Source organism: Scyliorhinus torazame, unplaced genomic scaffold (genome assembly GCF_047496885.1).
Source record: "Scyliorhinus torazame isolate Kashiwa2021f unplaced genomic scaffold, sScyTor2.1 scaffold_510, whole genome shotgun sequence".
NCBI lineage: Eukaryota > Metazoa > Chordata > Chondrichthyes > Carcharhiniformes > Scyliorhinidae > Scyliorhinus > Scyliorhinus torazame.
The window spans coordinates 126,538-149,032 of NW_027308237.1; the positions used below are offsets into that span (position 1 = coordinate 126,538).

Genomic DNA, 22,495 nt, shown 5'->3' on the forward strand with positions numbered 1-22,495 from the left:
TCCCCCACTCCCCTCCAACCGTGATGCAATTAAACGTCCTGTCTTGTACCTTGCATGAGCTGCTGCTCACCACCAAGGGTCCTGTCAGTGACCGGCACCACAGGGACCTCTGGTGCCCATCCCTGCTGCCTGATGTACCATTGGCTGGCACTGCCCTTTCCAGTGGTACGTTCCACAGCCCCCGTCTAGCACCCTCCTGTAGGGGTTACTGTGGGCACTTGGATGGGCCGTGTGATGCACTTCTGGCAGGTGGCGGCCAGTTGGTGGGGGGGGGGGGGGGCAGTTGGAATGTTGGAGGGTGGGTGCAGGGGTGATGGGGTGGAGGGAGGCGGCTGGGGTGCAGGGAGTGGAGGGGTGGGTGCACCCATTTGGCAGGTGTCACTCTGCAGGACCACGGGCCAAGATGGGTAGTCATTGGGATGCGCAGCAAGATGTTTGCCTTGCAGGCCATGGTAATGGGGGTCCATGCATGGACACTCTGGTCTCGTGGGGGGTTACCCTGGCCCCACAGCCCGTCCCCTGGTCACCTGCACACCCCCAGCCCGCCCAGCCAGTGTCGGGACTGGCAACCCACGATCATGCCTCTGCATGTCCTACCTCCTCTCTCTCCCTCATCAGCCACGGCGCCTGTTTCTCGATTTTTAACAGCACAAGTGAACCTCGCCGTCGGGAATTCCCCCGGAGGAGCAGATCATCGCAGAGACCCCAGAGAATACCTGGTCAGGCCAGCTAATGAGTTGAAAACGGTGTTTACTGTACGTGCAGAGTACATCTCATTGACACCGCTATCGAGGCACCGGAGAATTGCAATTTGGTGTTAACCTGGCGCCAGCGGCGGCCACGTTTCGGCGTCAAGTCCGATTTTCTGCCTAATCGCCTTTCCTGATTTTGCCGTCGGCCACCGAAGAATCCCACCCCCTATGCCTGCTGTCTGGTACTGACATTGGGCTATGAAATCCCTTGATTCACATTCTCAGTAAGATCGGCCAGTATACTAGAGGGAATCTCTTCCCCTCACGCACCACTCCCTCTTTGCCAAACATAGTGTAAATTAGTTCGCTTTCTTTGCCTTTGCACAGAAACCTCACTTGCAGTGACGCTTTGGAGCACCCTGTTCCTTCCTGTTTCAATGCGTTCCCTGCTCAATATTAAAAGAACATTTCGGTCTAGAACTATGGACTGTTTGTCCCAAGCGGAGATTCGGTTTGTTTACCTTCTGGAGGAGGATGGCAAATGGCCCAAGTATCCGGAATGCCCGAGCAAAGTATATGGAATTGCACCAGGCCAGGACGATGGCGAGAGCCATGAAGAATCCCTCGGCACCTGCACTTGTCAGCCTTAGAATGGCAATCAGTAGCACCAGGAATGCATAGCAGATTCTGTCAAGGGAAAAGCGGGATCACAAAGATTAAAGTGAGGGAACAAAACTATGGCAGATGGAGAAGTGGAAAAGTATGAAGTTGTCCACTTCGGAACCAAGAAAGACAGACCTGTGTATTTTCTAAAGCGTAAGAAGCTGGCATTTGTGGAGAAGCAGATAGATTTAAGGGTCCCTGTAGACAAATCAGTAAAAACTAGCGGACAGCTCCAATATATAATGAATAAGGAGAATGGAATGTTGGCTTTTACCCCGTGATGTTTGGATTACAAAGGAGTGGAGGTTATGCTCCAGTTATATAATGGTCTGGTTAGACCCCATCCGACATTATTCCATTCAGTTATGGGAATCGCACTTCAGGAAGGACATAAAGGACGGCATTCCCCGGCCTCCCAACCGCATGTTTCTCGGCAGCGGGAGGCGGTACACTGTTCACTGACGGTGAGATTCTGCTCCAGCCGCTGTTAATGGGAATTCCTATTGAAGCCACCCCACACCACTGGGAAACCCGCAGGTGGGGGTTGCGGGGACCAGAGAATCCCGCCGCCAGCGAATGGCCAGTGAATTCAGGCCATATTGAGGAAGCGGGTAAACTGAAGGTATAAATATCTGCAATTTTCCACATTAATATCAGGTTGAACTGGATTTTTTTTATGGCAGACATATTGTTATTCTGCTTACAGTATACCATGGAATGGTCCTCCCAGGACAGTTTTCCCAAAATATCCGGCTGTTCCATATCGTAAGATGTCAGCACTCTAAGGAGAAAAAGATAAAATAAGCAACACAGCTTCGCTGGCTAGGCCAACATTTATTGTCCATCTCTAATTGCCTTTGAGAAGGTGGTGGTGAGCTGTCTTCTTGAACCGCTATAGTCCATGTGGTGTAGGTACACCCACAGTGCTGTTAGGGAGGGAGTTCCAGGATTTCGACCCAGCAACAGTGAAGGAACAGCAAACATATTTCCAATTCAGAATGATGAGTGACTTGGAGGGGAACCTCCAGGTGGTGGTATTCCCATGTGTCTTCTGCCTTCTCCTGCTAGGTAGTAGAAGTTGCAGGTTTGGATGGCGCTGTTAAAGGAACCTTGATGAGTTGCTGCACTGCATCTTGTAGATGGTACACACAGCTGCCACTGTGATATTTCTTAAAATGTAGGGCAGATTTTCAATGATGGAACACTAGAAATAGTAGATGGCATGCCTCAGTCATAGCTCAGTGGCTCACTGTCTCAATCCAAACTCTTACTCCAGAGATTTGACTGCATGATGCAGGTCAATACTCCAGTGCAGTACTGAGGGACTGCAGCACGACTGGAAGTGCCATCTTTCAAATGAGACTTCAAACTTAGGCCCAGCACCCTAAGGGGAACATAATGAATCATATGGCTACCCCAATAACCTGACCAATATTTATCCCTCAACCAATATCATTAAAAAAGGTTGTTCTGCCCATTATCACATCGCTGTTTATGGCTGTTGACTTTGCACAAATTGGTTACCGTGTTTCCTTCATTATCGCACTTCAAAAATAAAAGTACTGCATTGGTTATAAAGCACGTTGAAATGCCCTGAGACTGTGAATCATAGAATGGTTACAACACAGAAGGAGGCCATTTGGCCCATTGAGTCTATGCCCCTGCCAGAGCAACCTGGAGTATCATTTCCTGGTCCTCTCCCTGTAGCCTTACAAATATCTTTCCTTCAGGTACCTAACCAATTCCCTTTCAAAATCCCCGATCGAACGTGCCCCCTCGGCAATCCCAGGCACTGAATTCCAGGTCTAAAACACTTGCTGCTTGAAAACATTTTTCCCCATGTCACCTTTCATACATTTGCAATCTATTTAAATCCACATCCACTGCTTCTCAACCTTTCCCTGAATGGGAGCCGGTTCTCTCTATCTACTCTGTCTATAATTTTAAAATCCTCCATCAAATTTCCTCTCAATTTCCAACAAATAAGCTCCTATGGTCCATCCATGTAACTGAAGTCCCTGTAACCTGTCATCCCTGGAACCAATTGAGTAAATCTTTTCTGCACTCTTCCTAGGGTTTTCACATCATTCCAATAGCGCAGAATTGGATACAATACTCAAGTCAAACTGATGCCTTTAGGTTTATCATAACTTGATTTATTTTATGTCTCTATCTATAAAGTCCAGGATCCAATAAGCTTTTTTAACCACTTTTTCAATCTGCCCTTTCACCTTCAACAATTTGTACACATATATCCCCTGGTCTCCCTGTTGCTGCATTCGCTTTTTGTATTGTATCCTTTATTTTCTGGCTTCTCCAGATTATCCGGGTTCTCCGGCCTCCCAGCCACATGGTTCTTGGCAACAGGAGATGGTGGGCCATTTGCTGGTGGGGGATTCTCTGCTCCCGCTGCTGTCAATGGGAATTCCCATTGAAGCCACCCTAAGCCATTGGGGTGCACTGCCGTCAGGACCAGAGAATTCTGTCGCGGCGAACAGCTGGAGAATTCCGGCCATAATCTCTCCCCATTCTTCCCGCCAAAATGTATCACTTTGCACTTCACTGTGGTAAGTTTCACCTGCCACATGATTGGCCATTCCACCCTTCGATATCCTTTCGAGGTCCATCACTACCCTCCTCGCCGTTGACAATACTTCCGGGTTTTGTGCCATCACCATTTATTTTAATTCTGCCGCGTCTAAGTCATTAAAAAGGTCAAGAAAAGCAGTAGTTCCAGTATCAGCCCCTGGGTACACCACTCTATACCTTCCTCCAGTACATCAGTAAACCACTGCTACTCTCTGTTTCCTGTCACTCAGCCAACTTGGTATCATGTTGTCGTTTATTCCATGGGCTTCACTTTTGCTGACAAGCCTATTGGATAGGATCTTGTGCCCTCTCCCATGGTGAGTTTGGTGGCAGAGGGCATTTAATTGGGTGGGAATGTTAGTTCAGCAAAAGTCTGTCAGACAAAGGAAGAAGCTGGAGCCAGTTGTCGGCATTTTCCAGCTTCTCCCAGTGTGGCGGGATCTTCCTGTCCCACTGAGGGTAACCCCCCTCTGTCGGTTCCGCAGCGACGGAGGATGAGAATAACAGGAAAGCCCATCGACAGCGGCAGGACTGGAAGATCTCACCGGCAGCCAATGCCGGGCCACTTCCGCCACCACAAAATACACCGAGGGGTGGGGGGCGGGGAGTGGATCCCAGCCAGTCTGCCATAGAACCATAGAGCTCCGACAGTGCAGAGGGAGGCTATTTGGCCCAAAAAGTTGGCACTGACCCTCTGAGAGAGCACCCTACGTAGTCCACTCACCCGTCCTACTCCCTTAACTCCATAATTTCACCTAACCTGCACCTCTTTGTACACTAAGGGGCAATTTAGCAAGGCCAATTCACCTAACCTGCACCTCTTTGTACACTAAGGGGCAATTTAGCAAGGCCAATTCACCTAACCTGCACCTCTTTGAACACTAAGGGGCAATTTAGCAAGGCCAATTCACCTAACCTGCACCTCTTTGAACACTAAGGGGCAATTTAGCATGGCCAATTCACCTAACCTGCACCTCTTTGAACACTAAGGGGCAATTTAGCAAGGCCAATTCACCTAACCTGCACCTCTTTGAACACTAAGGGGCAATTTAGCAAGGCCAATTCACCTAACCTGCACCTCTTTGAACACTAAGGGCAATTTAGCATGGCCAGTTCACCTGACCTGCACATCTTTGGACTGTGAGAGGAAACCGGAGCGCCCGGAGAAAACCCACACAGACACAGGGAGAACGTGTAAACTCCACACAGACAGTAAGAAGTTTGCCAGTGCCTGTCAATGGTTAATTTTATCCAGTTAAAGCAAAGCTCTCTCGCACTTGGAACTCTCCAGGGGTGACACAAGTTGATGCATCCCCGTAGAGAGAAGCTCCACTCCATATCAGAGAAATAGAAGCTTGGCTCGTATCGATTTCACTGAAGATTTTCACTGGGATATTTTTTAAGTGTGGTGACAGTTTCCATTCCCCGCACACACCCAACCGAGCAAATAAAAATACTTTCCTTACTTCAACCAGGAGGATGGCAATGGCTCCAAAGACAGAAATGATCTCCCCCACCAAACGGATGTAATCTTTGTTTGATACGTAGCACAGCTGGGATCAAGAGGCAGAGAGTGAGAGTTACATCCATTGCATTGTGACAAAGGATCAACAAGAGGTTAGTGTAGGTGGAATGATTCTAATACAGAAAGCGACTTGCATTGTACTTCTTCACTGGGAGGCGGTTAGGCCCTGTGCAAACCAAAGATGTGGCAGATACTTTAGTCCTTGTATACAACCAGAGGGTGAAGAGTTCTGTGCTTTTTAGTTCTGTCAGTGATACCATAAGCGGGTTTAAAAAATAATAAAACTTCACAAATGTTCCCTTGAAGTCACTATGCCACAGCCACAATCTCTGTGTCAAACATCCAAACAACTTTTTAAACATAACACAAAGAGCAATTGCACATGACTATGTTAAGAGTCTGGATGATAACATCGTTCAAATCTTTCTGTTTCTCTTTTCTCCTCTGTCTCACTGCCTGAATACACTCGATGTAAACAGGATACTCGGGCGGCATTCTCCGACCCCCCGCCGGGTCGGAGAATCGCCGGGGGCTGGCGTGAGTCCCGCCCCCGCCAGTTGCCGAAGTCTCCGGCACCGGATATTCGGTGGGGGCGGGAATCGGGCCGCGCCAGTTGGCGGGCCCCCCCCGCTGGATTCTCCGGCCCGGATGGGCCGAAGTCCCGCCGGCGTGGATTAAACCACCTTTTGAACGGCGGGACAAGGCGGCGTGGGCGGGCTCCGGGGTCCTGGGGGGGCGATCTAGCCCCGGGGGGGGGGCCCCCACGGTGGCCTGGCCCGCGATCGGGGCCCACCGATCTGCGGGCGGGCCTGTGCCGTGGGGGCACTCTTTCCCTTCCGCCTCCACCACGGTCTCCACTGTCAGCGGACGCTGACGCTCCCGCGCATGCGCCGCCCGGGGATGTCATTCCCGCGCCAGCTGGCGGAGCAACAAAGGCAGTTTCCGCCAACTGGCGGGGCGGAAATTCCTCCGGCATCGGCCTAGCCCCTCAATGTTGGGGCTCGGCCCCCAAAGATGCGGAGCATTCCGCACCTTTGGGGCGGCGCAATGCCCGTCTGATTGGCGCCGTTTTGGGCGCCAGTCGGCGGACATCGCGCCGTTTCGGGAGAATTTTGCCCCTGGTTCTGCATCAGCTGGTGGTAACACCTCAAAAGTTTGAATTGTATCAGCGGGAAGGTAACCCAAACTGCACTTTACTGTTTATTTAGTTCGATTTCTACTTGAGAAAAGATGGCACTTGGGAATTATAATATTCATGGACTCATGGAATCATAGAATTTACAGTGCAGATGGTGGCCATTCGACCCACTGAGTCTGCACCAGCCCTTGGAAAGAGCACCCTACTTAAGCCCACACCTCCACCCTATCCCCGTAACCCAGTAACCCCACCTAACCTTTTTGGACACGAAGCATGGCCAATCCACCTAACCTGCACATCTTTGGGCTGTTGGAGGAAACCAGAGCACCCGGAGGAAAACCAAGCAGACACAGGGAGAACGTGTAAACTCCAGGCAGACAGTCACCCAAGGCCGGAATTGAACCCAGGTGCCTTGAGCTGTGAGGCAGCAGTGCTAACCACTGTGCCACCATGCCGCCCCTAATTCAACAGGTAACGTTCAGGTTTGGTGGTCCCAGTGGGTAGGTGCATGTATTGTTGTATGTAACTAACACACCCTGAATTCTGATACGTGGTCCCTTGAGGGAGGTATCCTGCTGGCAGTGGAAACCCAGAAATTCCTCCCCACCTTGATCCAAACAGTAGCTGGTACAACTCTACCACAGAAGTCATAGAATCTCTCCAGTGCATAAAGAGGCCATTCAGCCCATTGAGTCTTCACCTACCCTCTGGAGGGGCACACCACCTAGGTCCACACCCCCACCTATCCCCGTAACCTCAACAAACCTATTTCGACCGAAGGGGAAAAAACATTTTTAAGCATGGCCAATCCACCTAACCTGCACATCTTTGGACTGTGGGAGGAAAGCGGAGCACCCGGAGGAAACCCACGCACACACGGGGAGGATGTGTAAACTCCACACAGACAGTTACCCAAGGTTGGACTTGAACCCGGATCCCCAGTGCTAACCACTGTGCTGCCATGCCACCACTGGCACATGGCTATGGTACTAACATTTAATGGTGCCTCTTCCAGAATCTGTGTGTCTCGCGGGTCTGTGATATTGTCCCGCCGTGGTATAAGAGGTCGAAAGATGCAACAGGTGGTGAATATGATAATGTAGATGAAGTAGAAAAGAGCGAGTGCGCGGAAATAATACTTTCCATATTTGTTCCACTTGAAATGGATCAGTGTTTTGATCGCCGGGAGGTCGAGGATTTTCAGGGCCTGCAAAGACAGAACAGCACAGAAACACTCAGCGTTTAAACTTTACTCAGCCACCTTCAGAGGATGCTTTTGTCTGGAACATCTTGGCTCACCTCAACTTCGTTACTGCACACAACCAGATCAAGGACAGAGTGGTCATCATCCCAGGAATCGATACCAGAGAGGTCGTAGAAGGTAGCAGAAATAGATTTGAAAAACCATTGAATGTGGTATTTCCGCTTTCTCATTAAATGTTGGAAGAGCTGAAAATACAATACAAATCCGACATGTTAGTTACTGCCTGCTTGAGAATGAGGCCATGTGCTCAGTGGGTCCCAAAGTATGAATCAGTGAAGGAACATTTCCAGCCGCTGGATCTCTCTTTTCCCCTCAGCAGAGCACCCCCGGCCGCGGGTCTCCAGGGGATGGGATGGCTTCAATGGGAAATCCCATTGACAAGCGGCGGGAAGAAAGAATTGCCACATTGATTGGTGCACCTCCGAGAAACAATGTGCGGGGTGATCGGTGAATCCCGCCCCATGTTTACAGAGGATTTGGATTTTGTTTATTGTCACATGTTCCGAGGTACAGTGAAAAGTATTTTTCTGCGAGCAGCTCAACAGATCATTAAGTACATGAAAAGAAAAGGAAATAAAAGAAAATACATAATAGGGCAACACAAGGTACGCAATTTAATTAGATAACACCAGCAATGGGTGAAGCATACAGGGTGTAGTGTTAATGAGGTCAGTCCATAAGAGGGTCGTTTAGGAGTCTAGTACAGTGGGGAAGAAGTTGTTTTTGAGTCTGTTCGTGCGTGTTCTCAGACTTCTGTGTCACCTGCCCGAAGTTGGAAGAGTGAGTAAGCCGGGTGGGAGGGGTCTTTGATTATGCTGCCCGCTTTCCCCAGGCAGCGGGAGGTGTAAATGGAGTCAATGGATGGGAGGCAGGTTTGTGTGATGGACTGGGCTGTGTTCACGACTCGCTGAAGTTTCTTGTGGTCCTGGGCCGAGCAGTTGCCATACCAGGCTGTGATGCAGCCAGATAGGATGCTTTCTATGGTGCATCTGTAAAAGTTGGTAAGAGTCAATGTGGACATGCCGAATTTCCTTAGTTTCCTGAGGAAGTATAGGCGCTGTTGTGCTTTCTTGGTGGCAGCATCGACGTGGGTGGACCAGGACAGATTTTTGGAGATGTGTACCCCTAGGAATTTGAAACTGCTAACCATCTCCACCTCGGCCCCGTTGATGCTGACAGGGGTGTGCACAGTACTTTGCTTCCTGAAGTCAATGACCAGCTCTTTAGTTTTGCTGGCATTGAGGGATAGATTGTTGTCGCTGCACCACTCCACCAAATTCTCAATCTCCCTCCTGTATTCTGACTCGTCATTATTCGAGATCCGCCCCTTGTATCAGCAAACTTGTAGATGGAGTTGGAACCAAATTTTGCCATGCAGTCGTGTGTGTACAGGGAGTATAGTAGGGGGCTAAGTACGCAGTCTTGCAGGGCCCCGATATTGAGTACTATTGTGGAGGAGGTGTTTTCATAGAATTTACAGTGCGGAAGGAGGCCATTCAGCCCATCGAGTCTGCACCGGCTCTTGGAAAGAGCACGACACCCAAGCCCACACCTCCACCCTATCCCCATAACCCAGTAACCCCACCCAACACTAAGGGCAATTTTGGACACTAAGGACAATTTAACATGGCCAATCCACCTAACCTGCACATCTTTGGACTGTTGGAGGAAACCGGAGCACCCGGAGGAAACCCACGCACACACGGGGAGGACGTGCAGACTCCGCACAGACAGTGACCCAAGCCGGGAATCGAACCTGGGACCCTGGAGCTGTGAAGCAATTGTGCTATCCACTATGCTACCGTGCTGCCCCGTGTTGTTGTTTATTCTTACTGATTGTGGTCTGTGGGTTAGAAAGTCAAGGATCCAGTTGCAGAGTGGGGAGCCAAGTCCTAGGTTTTGGAGCTTTGACATGAGCTTGGCTGGGATTATGGTATTGAAGGACAAGAAGCCAGGGATTAGGGATGGAGATGTGAAGATGGGCAAATAATTTGGAGATTACAAATTCATCGACTGACAGTTCAGTTTTGGAGATTAATTTAAAAGAATATGTTAGAATATATGATGGTGTAGACTGTGGATGAATTATTTTAAAGCAGGAACACTCTATAACACTTTTTATTATCACTGGATGTCCCACAGAACTTCACAGCCAACTAAATACTTCTGAACTGCAGCTAGTGTAGTAACATGGGAAACACAGCAGCCAATATGTACACAGCGAGGCCCCACAAATAGCTGTTGCCAATCGGCACCGGAGTAATGTTGCCAATTAATAATGATGCTCTTTAGATTCGCCAGGTATCAAATGTTACCACCACGAGGCTTTACCAGATATCGATCAAAGGACCACACAACCAGTTAGTCAATTCAAGTTCAAAGATGGTTTATTTAAACACAAGGATTCCTTTGACATGCAACACAAAACACTACAAGTTAAACTACTCCTAACAACTACAATAACCTATACTTAACCTCAGGGCAACTGGCTCTATGCAGCTGGACAAGGCCTTTGTCTGGATCTTGCGTGGCTGGGTGGAAGAAGTGGCTCTGTTTCTGCTGGGCTCATCCGCCTGGTAGCGATCGTTGGTCTTGAACTTGTCTGTCTGGTCGTTATGCTGCACTTGGGTTGGCATAGGCCGGATCCAAGAGAGACCGAGCACATGGCTGTGTCTCTTCTTATCCCTCTGGGATTTCCTCTTTGGGGCAGTCCTTAACTTGGACCGAATAATTCGACAGGCTTCGATCACTGCCTTTGATTTTGGACAATAAAGGGGCGGGCGCCTTGATGGCTGGACATATCCTTAGTGGTCACTGACCTTGCAGTTTGGGCTCCCTGAGCAAAGGAAGTGGTGCCGATGAGTCTGTGTCTGTATCAGTTCCCTGAGTACAGTACTTTTGTTCTGGGGAAATGGGCCATTAGAATGCAAACGAGCGGGGGTTTCGATTGCGTCTAGCTATCTGGGTTGCAGATACATACACAAGCTCTGAGTCTGTCTGAGTCCTGGGTTGGCCTTAATTCCCATGGTCCTTTGCAGGTGGCCATCTGAGATGGCTACATCCCATCCTCTTGATCCTGAACGTGAAGCGTTGTGGATCACACTGTTGATCCCTTATCCATCCCTGGTGTGCCGGTTACCCTTGGTCAAGGACAGGTTCTACACTACTCTGTCTTATGTTTTTGGAGCATTTACCTAACATTTTTATTAACACATCATACATTCATAATTTCTAACGGGTCACTATAAACATTTCACTATTACACATTTAACTTAATCGCACAATTGAATATCTAACTAATACTATCTAAGCTACTCTCATGCTGCTGGCAAATATCAAAAAGAACTTATGTACAATACAAGATTTCAAAACAGCAGCATCACATTTCTCTTTAATCTATCAAAGTTACAGAGGTATACGGTCTTTATTTTTATCAGCGATTACAGTGTTTGCTGAGCTGGGTAAATTCCAAAGAAGGGGGCTGGGAGTGTATATGTCGGGGAGTGGGAGGCTCTTTTTCACCATTTGCAGAGTCTAAGTGTCTGGATGACACTGCAGATTATTGCAATTACCAGAAGGGCCTCTACTGTGTATGAAAGGGGGTACCATTTGCAATGTTTTCGCACCAAGTGGGGGTTTCAGTGTCTATCTCTATGTGTGGTGTGGTGTCCGGACTAGGGGTGTCATGTTGTGTGGTGGTGTTCGGGGCTGGTGTAAATGCAATCGGGCTCCTCCCGATCCGATGACTTGCGCTGTGTGGTGACCGGATTCATGGGGGTGTGTGCTACCTGTGCAGTCGGTGGTGTGAGTGCTTTCCTTTTCGGGGCTAGGGGGGCTCTATTGTGATTTTCTGTGTGCTCCACATATCTCTGGGCGATTTCATTTAGTTGTTGCCAATTGGGGGCACCTTCCTCAACTAAATTTTGTCCAAAGGTATCTCTAAATCCGTTTTGCACTGAAAGCAGTGACTGCTTATCTCTAAATCCATTTTGCACTGAAAGCAGTGACTGCAACTTCTCTATTTGTTGTCTACATTTCACGTGGTCTACTGTGCTCTGTCTTTGTTCTGTAGTGGAGCTATGGAGCGCTCGTAAAGCTGCCTTTAAATCCGTGCATTTACCCGTTAACTGTGCTACCTGCTGTTCTGTCTCTTCTCGTACCAAGACTGCGGGCTGTGTATCTTGGTAGGCTTTATCGTACTGGGTCTGAAAGCTGCTAAGGTGAACTATACAAGATTGGTGTGCCCGTTTGGCATCAGCCATCTCTTTATCTTTAGCTGCCAACTGATCCCAGAGTTGCTCAATTATCTTTTTGCTTTCACTTTTTAAAATAAATATATATTTATTCAAATTTTTCAATAGATTTTCAACAAAACCGCCCCCCCAACAAAAAGAAAGAAACAAGAACACAACAATCAGAAATTATACATTGGATTTCCCCCATATACAATAACCCCCCATATAACATTTAAAACTACAAATAGGGAAAAAAACACCTTCACCCAAACGCCACCCCAAAGGAACCCCCCCCCCCTTGCCCTTGGGCTGCTGCTGCTGCTGCTGACCTCCTCCTAACGCTCCGCGAGATAGTCTAGGAACGGTTGCCACCGCCTGAGGAACCCTTGCACAGACCCTCGCAAGGCAAACTTTATCCTTTCCAGCATGATGAACCCTGCCATGTCTTTGATCCAAGCTTCCACACTAGGGGGTTTCGCATCTTTCCATAGTAGCAAAATCCTCTGCCGGGCTACCAGGGATGCAAAGGCCAGAATACCGGCCTCTTTCGCCTCCTGCACTCCCGGCTCGTCCGCTAACCCAAATAGTGCCAATCCCCAGCTCGGCTTGACCCGGGCGTTCACCACCTTGGACATAGTCCTCGCAAAACCCCTCCAAAACCCATCCAGCGCCGGGCACGATCAAAACATATGGACGTGATTTGCCGGGCTCCCCAAGCACCTCCCACATCTGTCCTCCACCCCAAAGAACCTACTCAACCTCGCCCCTGTCATATGCGCTCTGTGAGTAGCTTTGAACTGTATTAGGCTGAGCCTGGCGCAAGAGGAGGAAGAATTAACCCTACTCAGGGCATCAGACCACAGACCCTCATCTATCTTCTCCCCAAGCTCCTCCTCCCACTTGCCCTTTAACTCCACCACCGATGCCTCCTCCTCTTCCTTCAGCTCCTGGTAAATCGCTGAAACCTTGCCTTCTCCAACCCATACACCCGAAATCACCCTGCCCTGAATCCTGCGTGCCGGAAGTAGCGGGAATTCCCTCACCTGCCGCCTCACAAACGCCCTCACTTGCATGTACCTGAAAGCGTTTCCCGGGGGTAGCCCAAACTTCTCCTCCCGCGCCCCTAGGCTCGCAAACGTCCCATCGATGAACAGGTCCCCCATTCTTCTAAACCCCGGCCCGATGCCAGCTCCGAAACCCCCCATCCATCCTTCCCGTGACGAACCGATGATTCTCCCGAATCAGGGACCAAACCGAGGCTCCCACCTCGCCCCTGTGTTGTCTCCACTGCCCCCAGATCTTCACCGTCGCCGCCACCACCGGACCCGTGGTGTACCTTGTCGGCGAGAGCGGTAACGGTGCCGTCACCAGTGCCCTCAGGCTCGTGCCCACACAGGACGCCATCTCTAGCCTCTTCCACGCCGCACCCTCTCCCTCCATTACCCACTTGCGGTTCATCGCCACATTGGCTTCCCAATAATAGCCACACAAATTCGGCAGCGCCAGCACCCCCCTGTCCCTGCTACGCTCCAGAAACACTCTCTTCACCCTCGGGGTCTTATTCGCCCACACATATCCCATGATGCTCCTGCTTACCCGTTTGAAAAAGGCCTTGGGGATCATAATGGGAAGGCACTGGAACACAACGAGAAACCTCGGGAGGAACGATATTTTGACCGACTGCACCCTACCCGCTAGTGAGAGTGGCAACATATCCCATCTTTTAAAATCGTCCTCCATCTGCTCCACCAACCATGTCAAATTGAGCTTGATCAGGGCCCCCCAACTCCTAGCTACTTGGATCCCCAGGTACCAAAAGCTCCTTTCCGCCCTCTTCAGCGGTAGCTCGTCTATCCTCCTTCCCTGGTCCCCTGAATGCACCACAAAGAGCTCACTCTTCCCTACTTTGAGTTTATATCCCGAAAAGTCCGCAAACTCCCTAAGGATCCACATGACCTCCGCCATTCCCTCCATTGGATCCTCCACATACAACAACAGGTCGTCGGCGTACAACGACACCCGGTGTTCCTCTCCCCCCCGAACCAGTCCCCTCCATTTCCTGGACTCCCTCGGTGCCATGGCCAGCGGCTCAATTGCCAGTGCAAACAACAAGGGGGATAAGGGGCACCCCTGCCTCGTCCTCCGGTACAGCCGAAAGTATTCCGACCTCCGCCGGTTCATAGCCACACTCGCCACTGGGGCTCTATATAGCAGCCTGACCCAAGTGATGAGCCCCTCCCCGAACCCAAACCTCCACAACACTTCCCAAAGATACTCCCACTCCACCCGATCAAAGGCCTTCTCCGCGTCCATAGCTGCCACTACCTCCGCTTCCCCCTCCACCGAGGGCATCATAATCACATTGAGGAGCCTCCGTACATTTGTATTTAGCTGCCTACCCTTCACAAATCCCGTCTGGTCCTCATGAATCACCCCCGGGACCAGTCCTCAATTCTCGTAGCCAGCACCTTCGCCAGCAACTTAGCGTCAACATGGAGGAGCGAGATCGGTCCAAACGACCCACATTGCAATGGATCCTTGTCCCGCTTCAAGATCAAAGAAATTAGCGCCCTGGACATTGTCGGGGGCAAGGTTCCCCCCCTCCCTCGCCTCATTAAAAGTCCTCACTAGCTACAGGCCCAGCAGGTCCACGTATTTCCTGTAGAATTCAACCGGGAACCCATCCGGCCCCGGGGCCTTCCCCGCCTGCATGCTCCCCAATCCTTTAACCAGCTCCTCCAGCCCAATCAGCGCCCCAAAACCAGCCACCTCCTCCTCCTCCACCCTCAGGAACCTCAGCTGATCGAGAAATCGTCGCATCCCCTCCTCCCCCGCTGGGGGCTCAGACCTGTACAGATGACACTCCCGTAAGTCAGCTGATTCCTTCTGACCCCAGCCTCTCCGGCCAATCTTTTCACTTTCACTATTGTTTCCCTCATTTTTCTCTTCTTTCTCAACTAGCTGCCTGCGGAGCGTTCTCACAACCTCCTCTGTGCCTCGCAACTGTGCCAAACAGGACACTATTGCCATCGGCTTTTACACTTTCGCTGCATTTTTCTTATGCACCTCGGTTAGGTTGTCCCACAAAGTTTGTCCTGGACCTGACTCTTCATTTGAACAAAAATCGGACCAAAGGGGCCATCGTTTCCCCTTTAAATACTTCCCATATGGGGCACTGCTCTGCTCTGTTGGCCGCTGCGACCTTGGGTTCCTGTGGGTTCTTTAAACGTTCCATTGCTTTTGTGGCCATTGCTTCTGATCTCTCTTGCTCTACTTTTAATCTCTGTTTCCTACCATAAATTTTTCTTCACTGCCTTCGATTTTGGCCAATAAAGGGGCGGGCGCCTTGATGGCTGGGCGTGTCCTTAGCGGTCATTGACCTTGCGGTTTGGGCTCCCTGGACAAAGGGAGTGGCGCCGATGAGTCTGTGTCTGTATCGGTTACCTGAGTACAGTCCTTTTGTTCTGGGGAAATGGGCCATTAGAAAGCAAACGAGCGGGGGTTTCGAACGCGTCTAGCTATCTGGGTTGTAAATACAAACACAAGCTCTGAGTCTGTCTGAGTCCTGGGTTGGCCATAATTCCCATGGTCCTTTGCAGGTGGCCATCTGAGATGGCTACACAGCACTGTGATAAATGATCAGAAAAGCTATTTTGTTGATCTTGGTTGATGGATGAACATTGCTATTCCCTCAGCCTTCCTTTGAAAGATGCCTTTGGATCTTTTATGTACACTTAAGAGGACAAATAATGCCTAGGTTTAATGTCTCCTCTGAAAGCATATCTGTCAGTGCAGCACTCCCCCGCGTACTGAAAAGCCACAGGCGGGATTTAATGGGCCCGTTAGCCATGGGCACAAATCCCATCATGGCCGCAAAATATCGCAAGAGGCCAAAAACGGGATTTGCGCCGGCAAAATTTCCAATCCCAGGGTGTTCTAACCCCAGTAAAGATCACGGGATAGGAACAGGTTTAGTCCCTCGAGTATAAGAAGGAGGGCGCCCGGGGAGCAGTGATGATTGGACTGTAAGTAATAATAAACCTCTTTGTGCTCTAACCTATTGTTTATGCATGGCTGCTTATCTCAGTTCTAACACCGATGTTCCCGGGCCCTCCCTGATGACATGTTCAGGTTCATGCACAAGAAGAACGAAAACCTGATTTGCATCAATAAGAATGCATTAAAAGGTTCTTAGCGAGGTTGAAGTCGAATCTTCAGACCGAACTGGCTCTTCCCACCCAACAGGAGTGATGTCACATGGGCACGAATTACTGCTGCTTTTTAAAAACGGGATCTAGGTGCGTGAATTCTATTATATAGTCTTCCATGGAGATATCCTCCATTTTCCAGAACTTATCAAAATCCGCCCATGCTTCATACGCACTTAACAAGTCATCTTTCTTATAAATCTTATCCATATAATGTAATATAGTCTCCAGACCTTCTTCTGAGTCTAACTCTTCCAATTCCAGCTCAGAAAGCACTTTGTTTTGGATTTTACTGCCATATGGTAGAGAAAGAGCCAATGCCATACCTTGTTTTCTCTTTCCCAAAGCAGTTACCTTAGTCCACATAACTACTGCACTTCTCCATTGGTCGTACGATTCCGTTTCAGAAAATAAGGGAGGATAGTCATATCCAGCCATCTTTATCCTGGGTTCAGCCATATATCCCTTTTTTTTTTAATTTTCTCACTCACTCCTTGGTTTGATCTGGAAAAGTTCTATCTTTCAACCCTTCACATTTACACAGCAACCATCCTCTGCTACCAATTATTAGACGTTTTAGTTGCTGTGATATGAAGAGTCTAAAGTTCTGTTCCTTTTTCACAAACACACATTTATTTCATTCCAACAGCCTTTTCAGAAAACTCTAACTATACATCACCTGACAGAGGCCACCTGAAGCCCCTTTACATATCAGTGTCAATTAATGGATACTTAACATAAATGAGACAACTAATTGCAATGTCTCTTAGCCCATTACTTAACATTCGTCTCGGAGACCTCAGGTGAGCGCGGTTCAGTACTGGTCCCAACAAACGGAAACGGCACTCGTGGGGATCTCCCAGGGGACCGGAGGCCCCCAGCTACATGTCCTTCAGGCAGGGTGGTGCCCTGGCACTGCTGGTGCACTCTGACAGTGCCACCTGGGTGCCAGCCTCGCACACCCAAGGTGCCCAGGTGGCACTGCGAGCTGGCATGGGCACTGCCAGTGTGCCAGGTTGGCACTGCCAAGGTGCCAAGCAGGCACTTTGTGCACGCTCGATCAGGCTGGGGTTGTCCGGCGTGGGTGTTGGGGGCTCTGTCGCATCTGGGGACCCTCCCATATTGCGCTCGAGCTGGGGGATTAGTCGGGGATTGTTTCGGGGTCCTTGGAGTTCGGGGATCGTTACCCGTTCAGGCCTCTTCTTAAGGCGAGCCGCGTTGAATAATCATCTGTTTCTTGGCACTGCGACTGCTGGGAAACAAGTGGCTAAACGTGCTCGCTGGGGGATTTTGTTGTCTTTTGGGAGAATCGTGCCCATTAAGTTTTTAACTATTTCCAGCTCCGAGCAAAGGCCATTGACCTGAAACATTAACCCTGTTTAGCGCACCACAGACGCTGCCTGACCTGCTGAGTATTTTCAACATTTTCTGTTTTTATTTTGGATTTGCAGCTTCTGCTGTATTCTGCCAGAGTAACTGAGTGTTAATCGGTGTTTGGATAACCACACATTATTGAGTTGGAGCTCTGTTTTTTGAGGGTTTAGGTTCTGTATAATATTAAACGGTACAGAGAACTCACTCTCATGCCCATTCCATACTTCTTTCTGTGACTTAGATTATCCCTTTCATGAAAAATGTAAGGATGATAAAGTTCGGCTACTCCCTCACCTGGACATTTCCTTCCAAGGCAGCAAGTTTGAAGGGAGTCAGCCCATCTTTATTTGTAATCATTTCCACTGGATTCCCATTCTCTGGATCGAGGGACAGGATGAAATCGTACATGTGTGCTGTGTAACGCTGCGCCTGGAGTGCTAGGTGATGTAGAACGGTGTTACCTGAAATAGACCAATCGGAGAAAAGAAATGACAAAGACTGGCATTTATATCCTGCTTTTCACGTTTTCATTTCACCTCAGAGCTTTATGGAAATACCTGGGAAATGTGGTCACAGCTGTCATGTAGGAAGCACAGCTGCCAACCTGTGCATGGCAAGATCCCTCTAATAGTAAAGTGACAATGGCCAGATCATCTGTTTTCAACAGTGTCCAAACAGGATTATTATTGACCAGGAACAAACAGGAGAACTTGCCTGCTCTTTTCCCAACTAATGTCACAGGATCTTTTACGTCCACCTGAGCAAGCAAAACGGGCCTCATCCATTAATGTCTCATCCAAAAGACCACACCTCTAGAAATGCAGCACTTCCTCTGGAATGCTCGGCTAGTGTCAGCCTAGATATTGTGCTCAAGTCTTTGGAATGGGATTTACACCCATGAGCATCTAACTCAGAGACAAGAATGATACCAACATAGCCACAGTTGACACCTAATAACTCAGTACATTATGAATCTGGGTGCTGGGTTCAATTAAAAAAATTAGCTTTGGGTTTCTAGAAGTGAAGGTGCTGCACCTCCCAATCTACTACAACAGATCAGACCTTCACTCCTCTCAGGTTACACCAGAGTGGGATATTATTCTGTGTAAGTCGCTCCATTCACAAAATCATCCTGACTTAGAGTAATTTGTGATCTCCGACGAGACCCATAAATTCATCACCTGGATTAATTTCTGGGCACTGCACTTCAGAAAGTGAAACCTCCGAGTGTGTCCGGCCCCAGATTCAACAGAATCATATCGCGGCAAAATTGGTTAAATTATGAGGACAGGATACATTGACAAGGCTTGTATTCCCTTGCATTAGGAAGATTAAGGGGTAATCTAATTGAGGTGTTGAGGATGACTAAAAGATCTGGAATTCCCCGGACATTCACCGGCGGTGGAATTCTCTGGTCTGGCTGGCAGTGCACCCCTACCTGCGGGTTTCCTGGCGATGTCAGTGACGTCAATGGGAATTGCCACTGACCGGTAGAGGCAGAGAATCCCGCTGCCAACAAACCAGTGCGCCGCCTCCCACTGGCAGGGATCACATGGCTGAGAGGCCGGGAGAATCCCACCCCTGATAGCATAGATGGACGTAAACTATTTCCTCTGGGAAAGGGCCCTAAACGAGGAAACACCTTCAAATTAAGGAGGGTGATGGCAGGAAGCACTTCTTCAAGCAGAAGTCGTTGAAATTTGAAAATCTGAGTTACAGCCTGTGGTCATTGGACAATTTTAAAACTGAGATTGATGGAGTTTTGTGAATCACAGAGTCAAAGGCCTGAATTTTCACAATGACAGAGAGCCTACCAGTCTTTAAAAAATGGCTCCAGAGGCCCAATGTGGAAGTCCGGTCCCTGAATACAACACCTAGCATTTTTACAAGGGATGATGGGGGTGGATTCCAAATTACCCAACCATGGAGGCAGCTCTTTATATAAAACAGCTGCTTCCTCTTGCCAGGTCTGATTTTCACCAGCTCGGAGTGGGAAACAAGATGTGTGCAGATTAGACCTCGTAGGAGCTGGTCAAAACTTTGTGGAGTTAGGGTACCCTATTGGAGAGGTACGATATCCTTTTAGATGTGGTCCTTGGGGAGGTCAGTTGCCCTTTGGGAGAGGTAAGCTGCCATTTTGGAGTGGTAAGATTCCTTTTGGGATTGTTAACTATAGATATAAATGTGTATAAAAAATGCATGGACTCAATGAAACTGGAGAGCTCATTGGAACTCCCAAGGGACCTGGCAACAGAGCTGTCAAAAAGAACTGTCAAAAGGATCTGTCAAAAGGACCAGTCTAAAAGAGCTGTCAAAAGGAGCTGTCAAGTTATTTAAAACATCTACGCTTTAAATATGGGGTGGGGGGGCTGTGCAGTATTTTAAAAGATCAGAACTTGCTATTTCACACTGTTGACAAAAGCCTGATGGTTATCATACAGAATAAGCACTGTATGACTGATGTTAAAACCTTCCATTATCACAGTGGGGTGTCTCTCAGTTCAAAGTTTGATTGACAACTCCAAGTGGTTAAAACTCAGCAGGTCTGGCAGCATCTATGGAGAGAGAAATAGAATTAAAGTTTCAAAGCTAATATGATTCTAAATCAATAGCACTTCATTTCTGACCCTTACCAAGGTAATCCTGAGCCTTAATGTCTGCACCATTTTCGATCAGGAACTGGACGATCTCTTTATTCCCAACACAAGCAGCAAAAGACAGCACGTGCTCTCCTGAAACAAAGTGACAACAACTGAAAAGAACGAACTGCAGAGAAATAAATCGACCACAAAACACTTTGTGTTTTTTGGGATGTGTGTGTTTCTGGTTGGGACAGCATTTATTTCCCACCCCTGAGGGCACTTAAGAGTCAAACACATTGCTGTAGGTTAGAAGTCACATGTCGGCCAGACCAGGTAAGGATGGCAAATTTCCTTCCCTAAAGCTCATAAGTTAACCAGATGGGTTTTTATGACAATCGACAATGGTTTTGTGGTCATCATTAGACTTTTAATTTCAGATTTTTATTTAATTCAAGTTTTATTTAATTGAAATTTCACTATCTGCCCAGGTGGGGTTCGAACCCCGGTCCCCAAGCATTACCCTTGGTCTCTGGATTAGTAGTCCAGTGACAATACCACTACGCCACTGCCTCCTCAAATTGCCTGTGAACAATATAGAGAAATTTAACATAGATGAGCTGGTCTCACAATAAATGAAAATTGCTGAATCATCAAGAGTTATATAATCCCGACAGTGCAGAAGGAGGCCATTCTCCAGGCCAACTCCCCATCCGTCAAGGGGAAATTTAGCATGGCCAGTCCACCGAACCTGCATATATTTGGACTTTGGGAGGAAACCGGAGCACCCGGAGGAAACACACACCGACACAGGGAGAACATAAAAACTCCACACAGACAGTCACTCAAGATTGGAATTGAACCTCGTTCCCTAGCATTGTGAGACAGCAGTGCTAACCACTGTGCCACCCACCTGAAAAGTGAGAAAATTTCCATTCACATCATTAAAAATATTTGAACCCAACTGCATGTCAAAAATAGGTTGGGAGAGTTACAAGTCAAAGGCGTAATCTTCAGTTTTGTCGAGTAGCTTTCTGTGATCCTTGACTATTACCCAGTTGTGTTCCTTACAGGAAGAGAAGACTTTTCACACATATCTTCTAGAGTTACAAGCAGAACATCCCAGAGATCAGACTTAAGAACTTTATGTAAGTGATTCATGAAACTTTTGAGTGATTTTCATGTCGAACGATTGATACTTGCAGCTTCTGTCTACCATTACTCCCATATTACACACACCCACTGACCCCTATTCCCCGGAATGCCTTTTGCTATATCACATTTCCTGCCATGACTGATTGTTCTCATACCTTACTGACGTTTTAGTTGCTGTGAAATGAAGAGTCTAAAGTTCTTGTTCCTTTTCACCAAACACCATTTATTTCACTTCCACAGCCTCTGCACAAAACTCTTAACAACACACCACCTGACAGAGGCCACCTGAAGCCCCTTTACATATCAGTGTCAATTAATGGATACTTAACATAAATGAGACAACTAATTGCAATGTCTCTTAACCCATTACTTAACAACCGAGAGTTGCATGAAACCCATCAAGTGGTTTCTCTATTTAGATTCCCACTGCTTCCCATTCCTTCTGAGATTGTACACCTCCAACTGTTACCTGAGCTCCAGGCATCCATACCTTTCCCTAAAGCATCACTAATGCTCTGAGGGATATTTTCTTTATCCCACCTATCGATTAATACATCTTAATATCTTATGAAAGAATACTGCAGGCAAGGCTTCCAGCATTTGGAGAAAAGGCAAACATGAGAAGCAACAGATATAATTAAGGTATCAGGAATTTTAGTTAGGAGCAAAGGTTAAGGAAGCATTGGAAAGGGTGCAGAGGAGATTTACCAGAATGTTGCCTGGTATGGAGGAAAGATCTTATGAGGGAAGGCTGAGGGACTTGAGGCTGTTTTCGTTAGAGAGAAGAAGGTTAAGAGGTGACTTAATTGAGGCATACAAGTACATCAGAGGATTGGATAGGGAGGACAGTGAGAGCCTTTTTCCTCGAATGGTGATATCTAGCTTTAAATTGAGGGGAGATAGATATAGGACAGATGTCAGAGGTAGGTCCTTTACTCAGAGAGTAGTAAGGGCGTGGAATGCCCTGCCTGCAACAGTAGTGGACTCACCAACACTAAGGGCATTCACATGGTCATTGGATAGACGTATGGACGATAAGGGAATAGTGTAGATGGGCTTTAGAGTGGTTTCAC

General features: G+C 48.3%; 1 protein-coding gene across 1 annotated transcript in view; it reads right to left on the reverse strand.

Annotated features, from left to right (window-relative positions):
- LOC140406370 (transient receptor potential cation channel subfamily V member 5-like) overlaps positions 1–21,962 on the reverse strand; it is a gene marked incomplete at its 5' end in the record, with an annotated part of 90,017 nt that extends 68,055 nt beyond the window's left edge. The window contains 8 exons of the mRNA XM_072494457.1: positions 1,214–1,379; positions 2,060–2,136; positions 5,411–5,497; positions 7,602–7,814; positions 7,907–8,056; positions 17,983–18,149; positions 20,322–20,420; positions 21,892–21,962. Coding sequence (XP_072350558.1) covers positions 1,214–1,379; positions 2,060–2,136; positions 5,411–5,497; positions 7,602–7,814; positions 7,907–8,056; positions 17,983–18,149; positions 20,322–20,420; positions 21,892–21,962 — 1,030 coding nt within the window. The remainder of the gene's footprint in view (positions 1–1,213; positions 1,380–2,059; positions 2,137–5,410; positions 5,498–7,601; positions 7,815–7,906; positions 8,057–17,982; positions 18,150–20,321; positions 20,421–21,891) is intronic.
- Between the last annotated feature and the right edge of the window lie 533 nt (positions 21,963–22,495).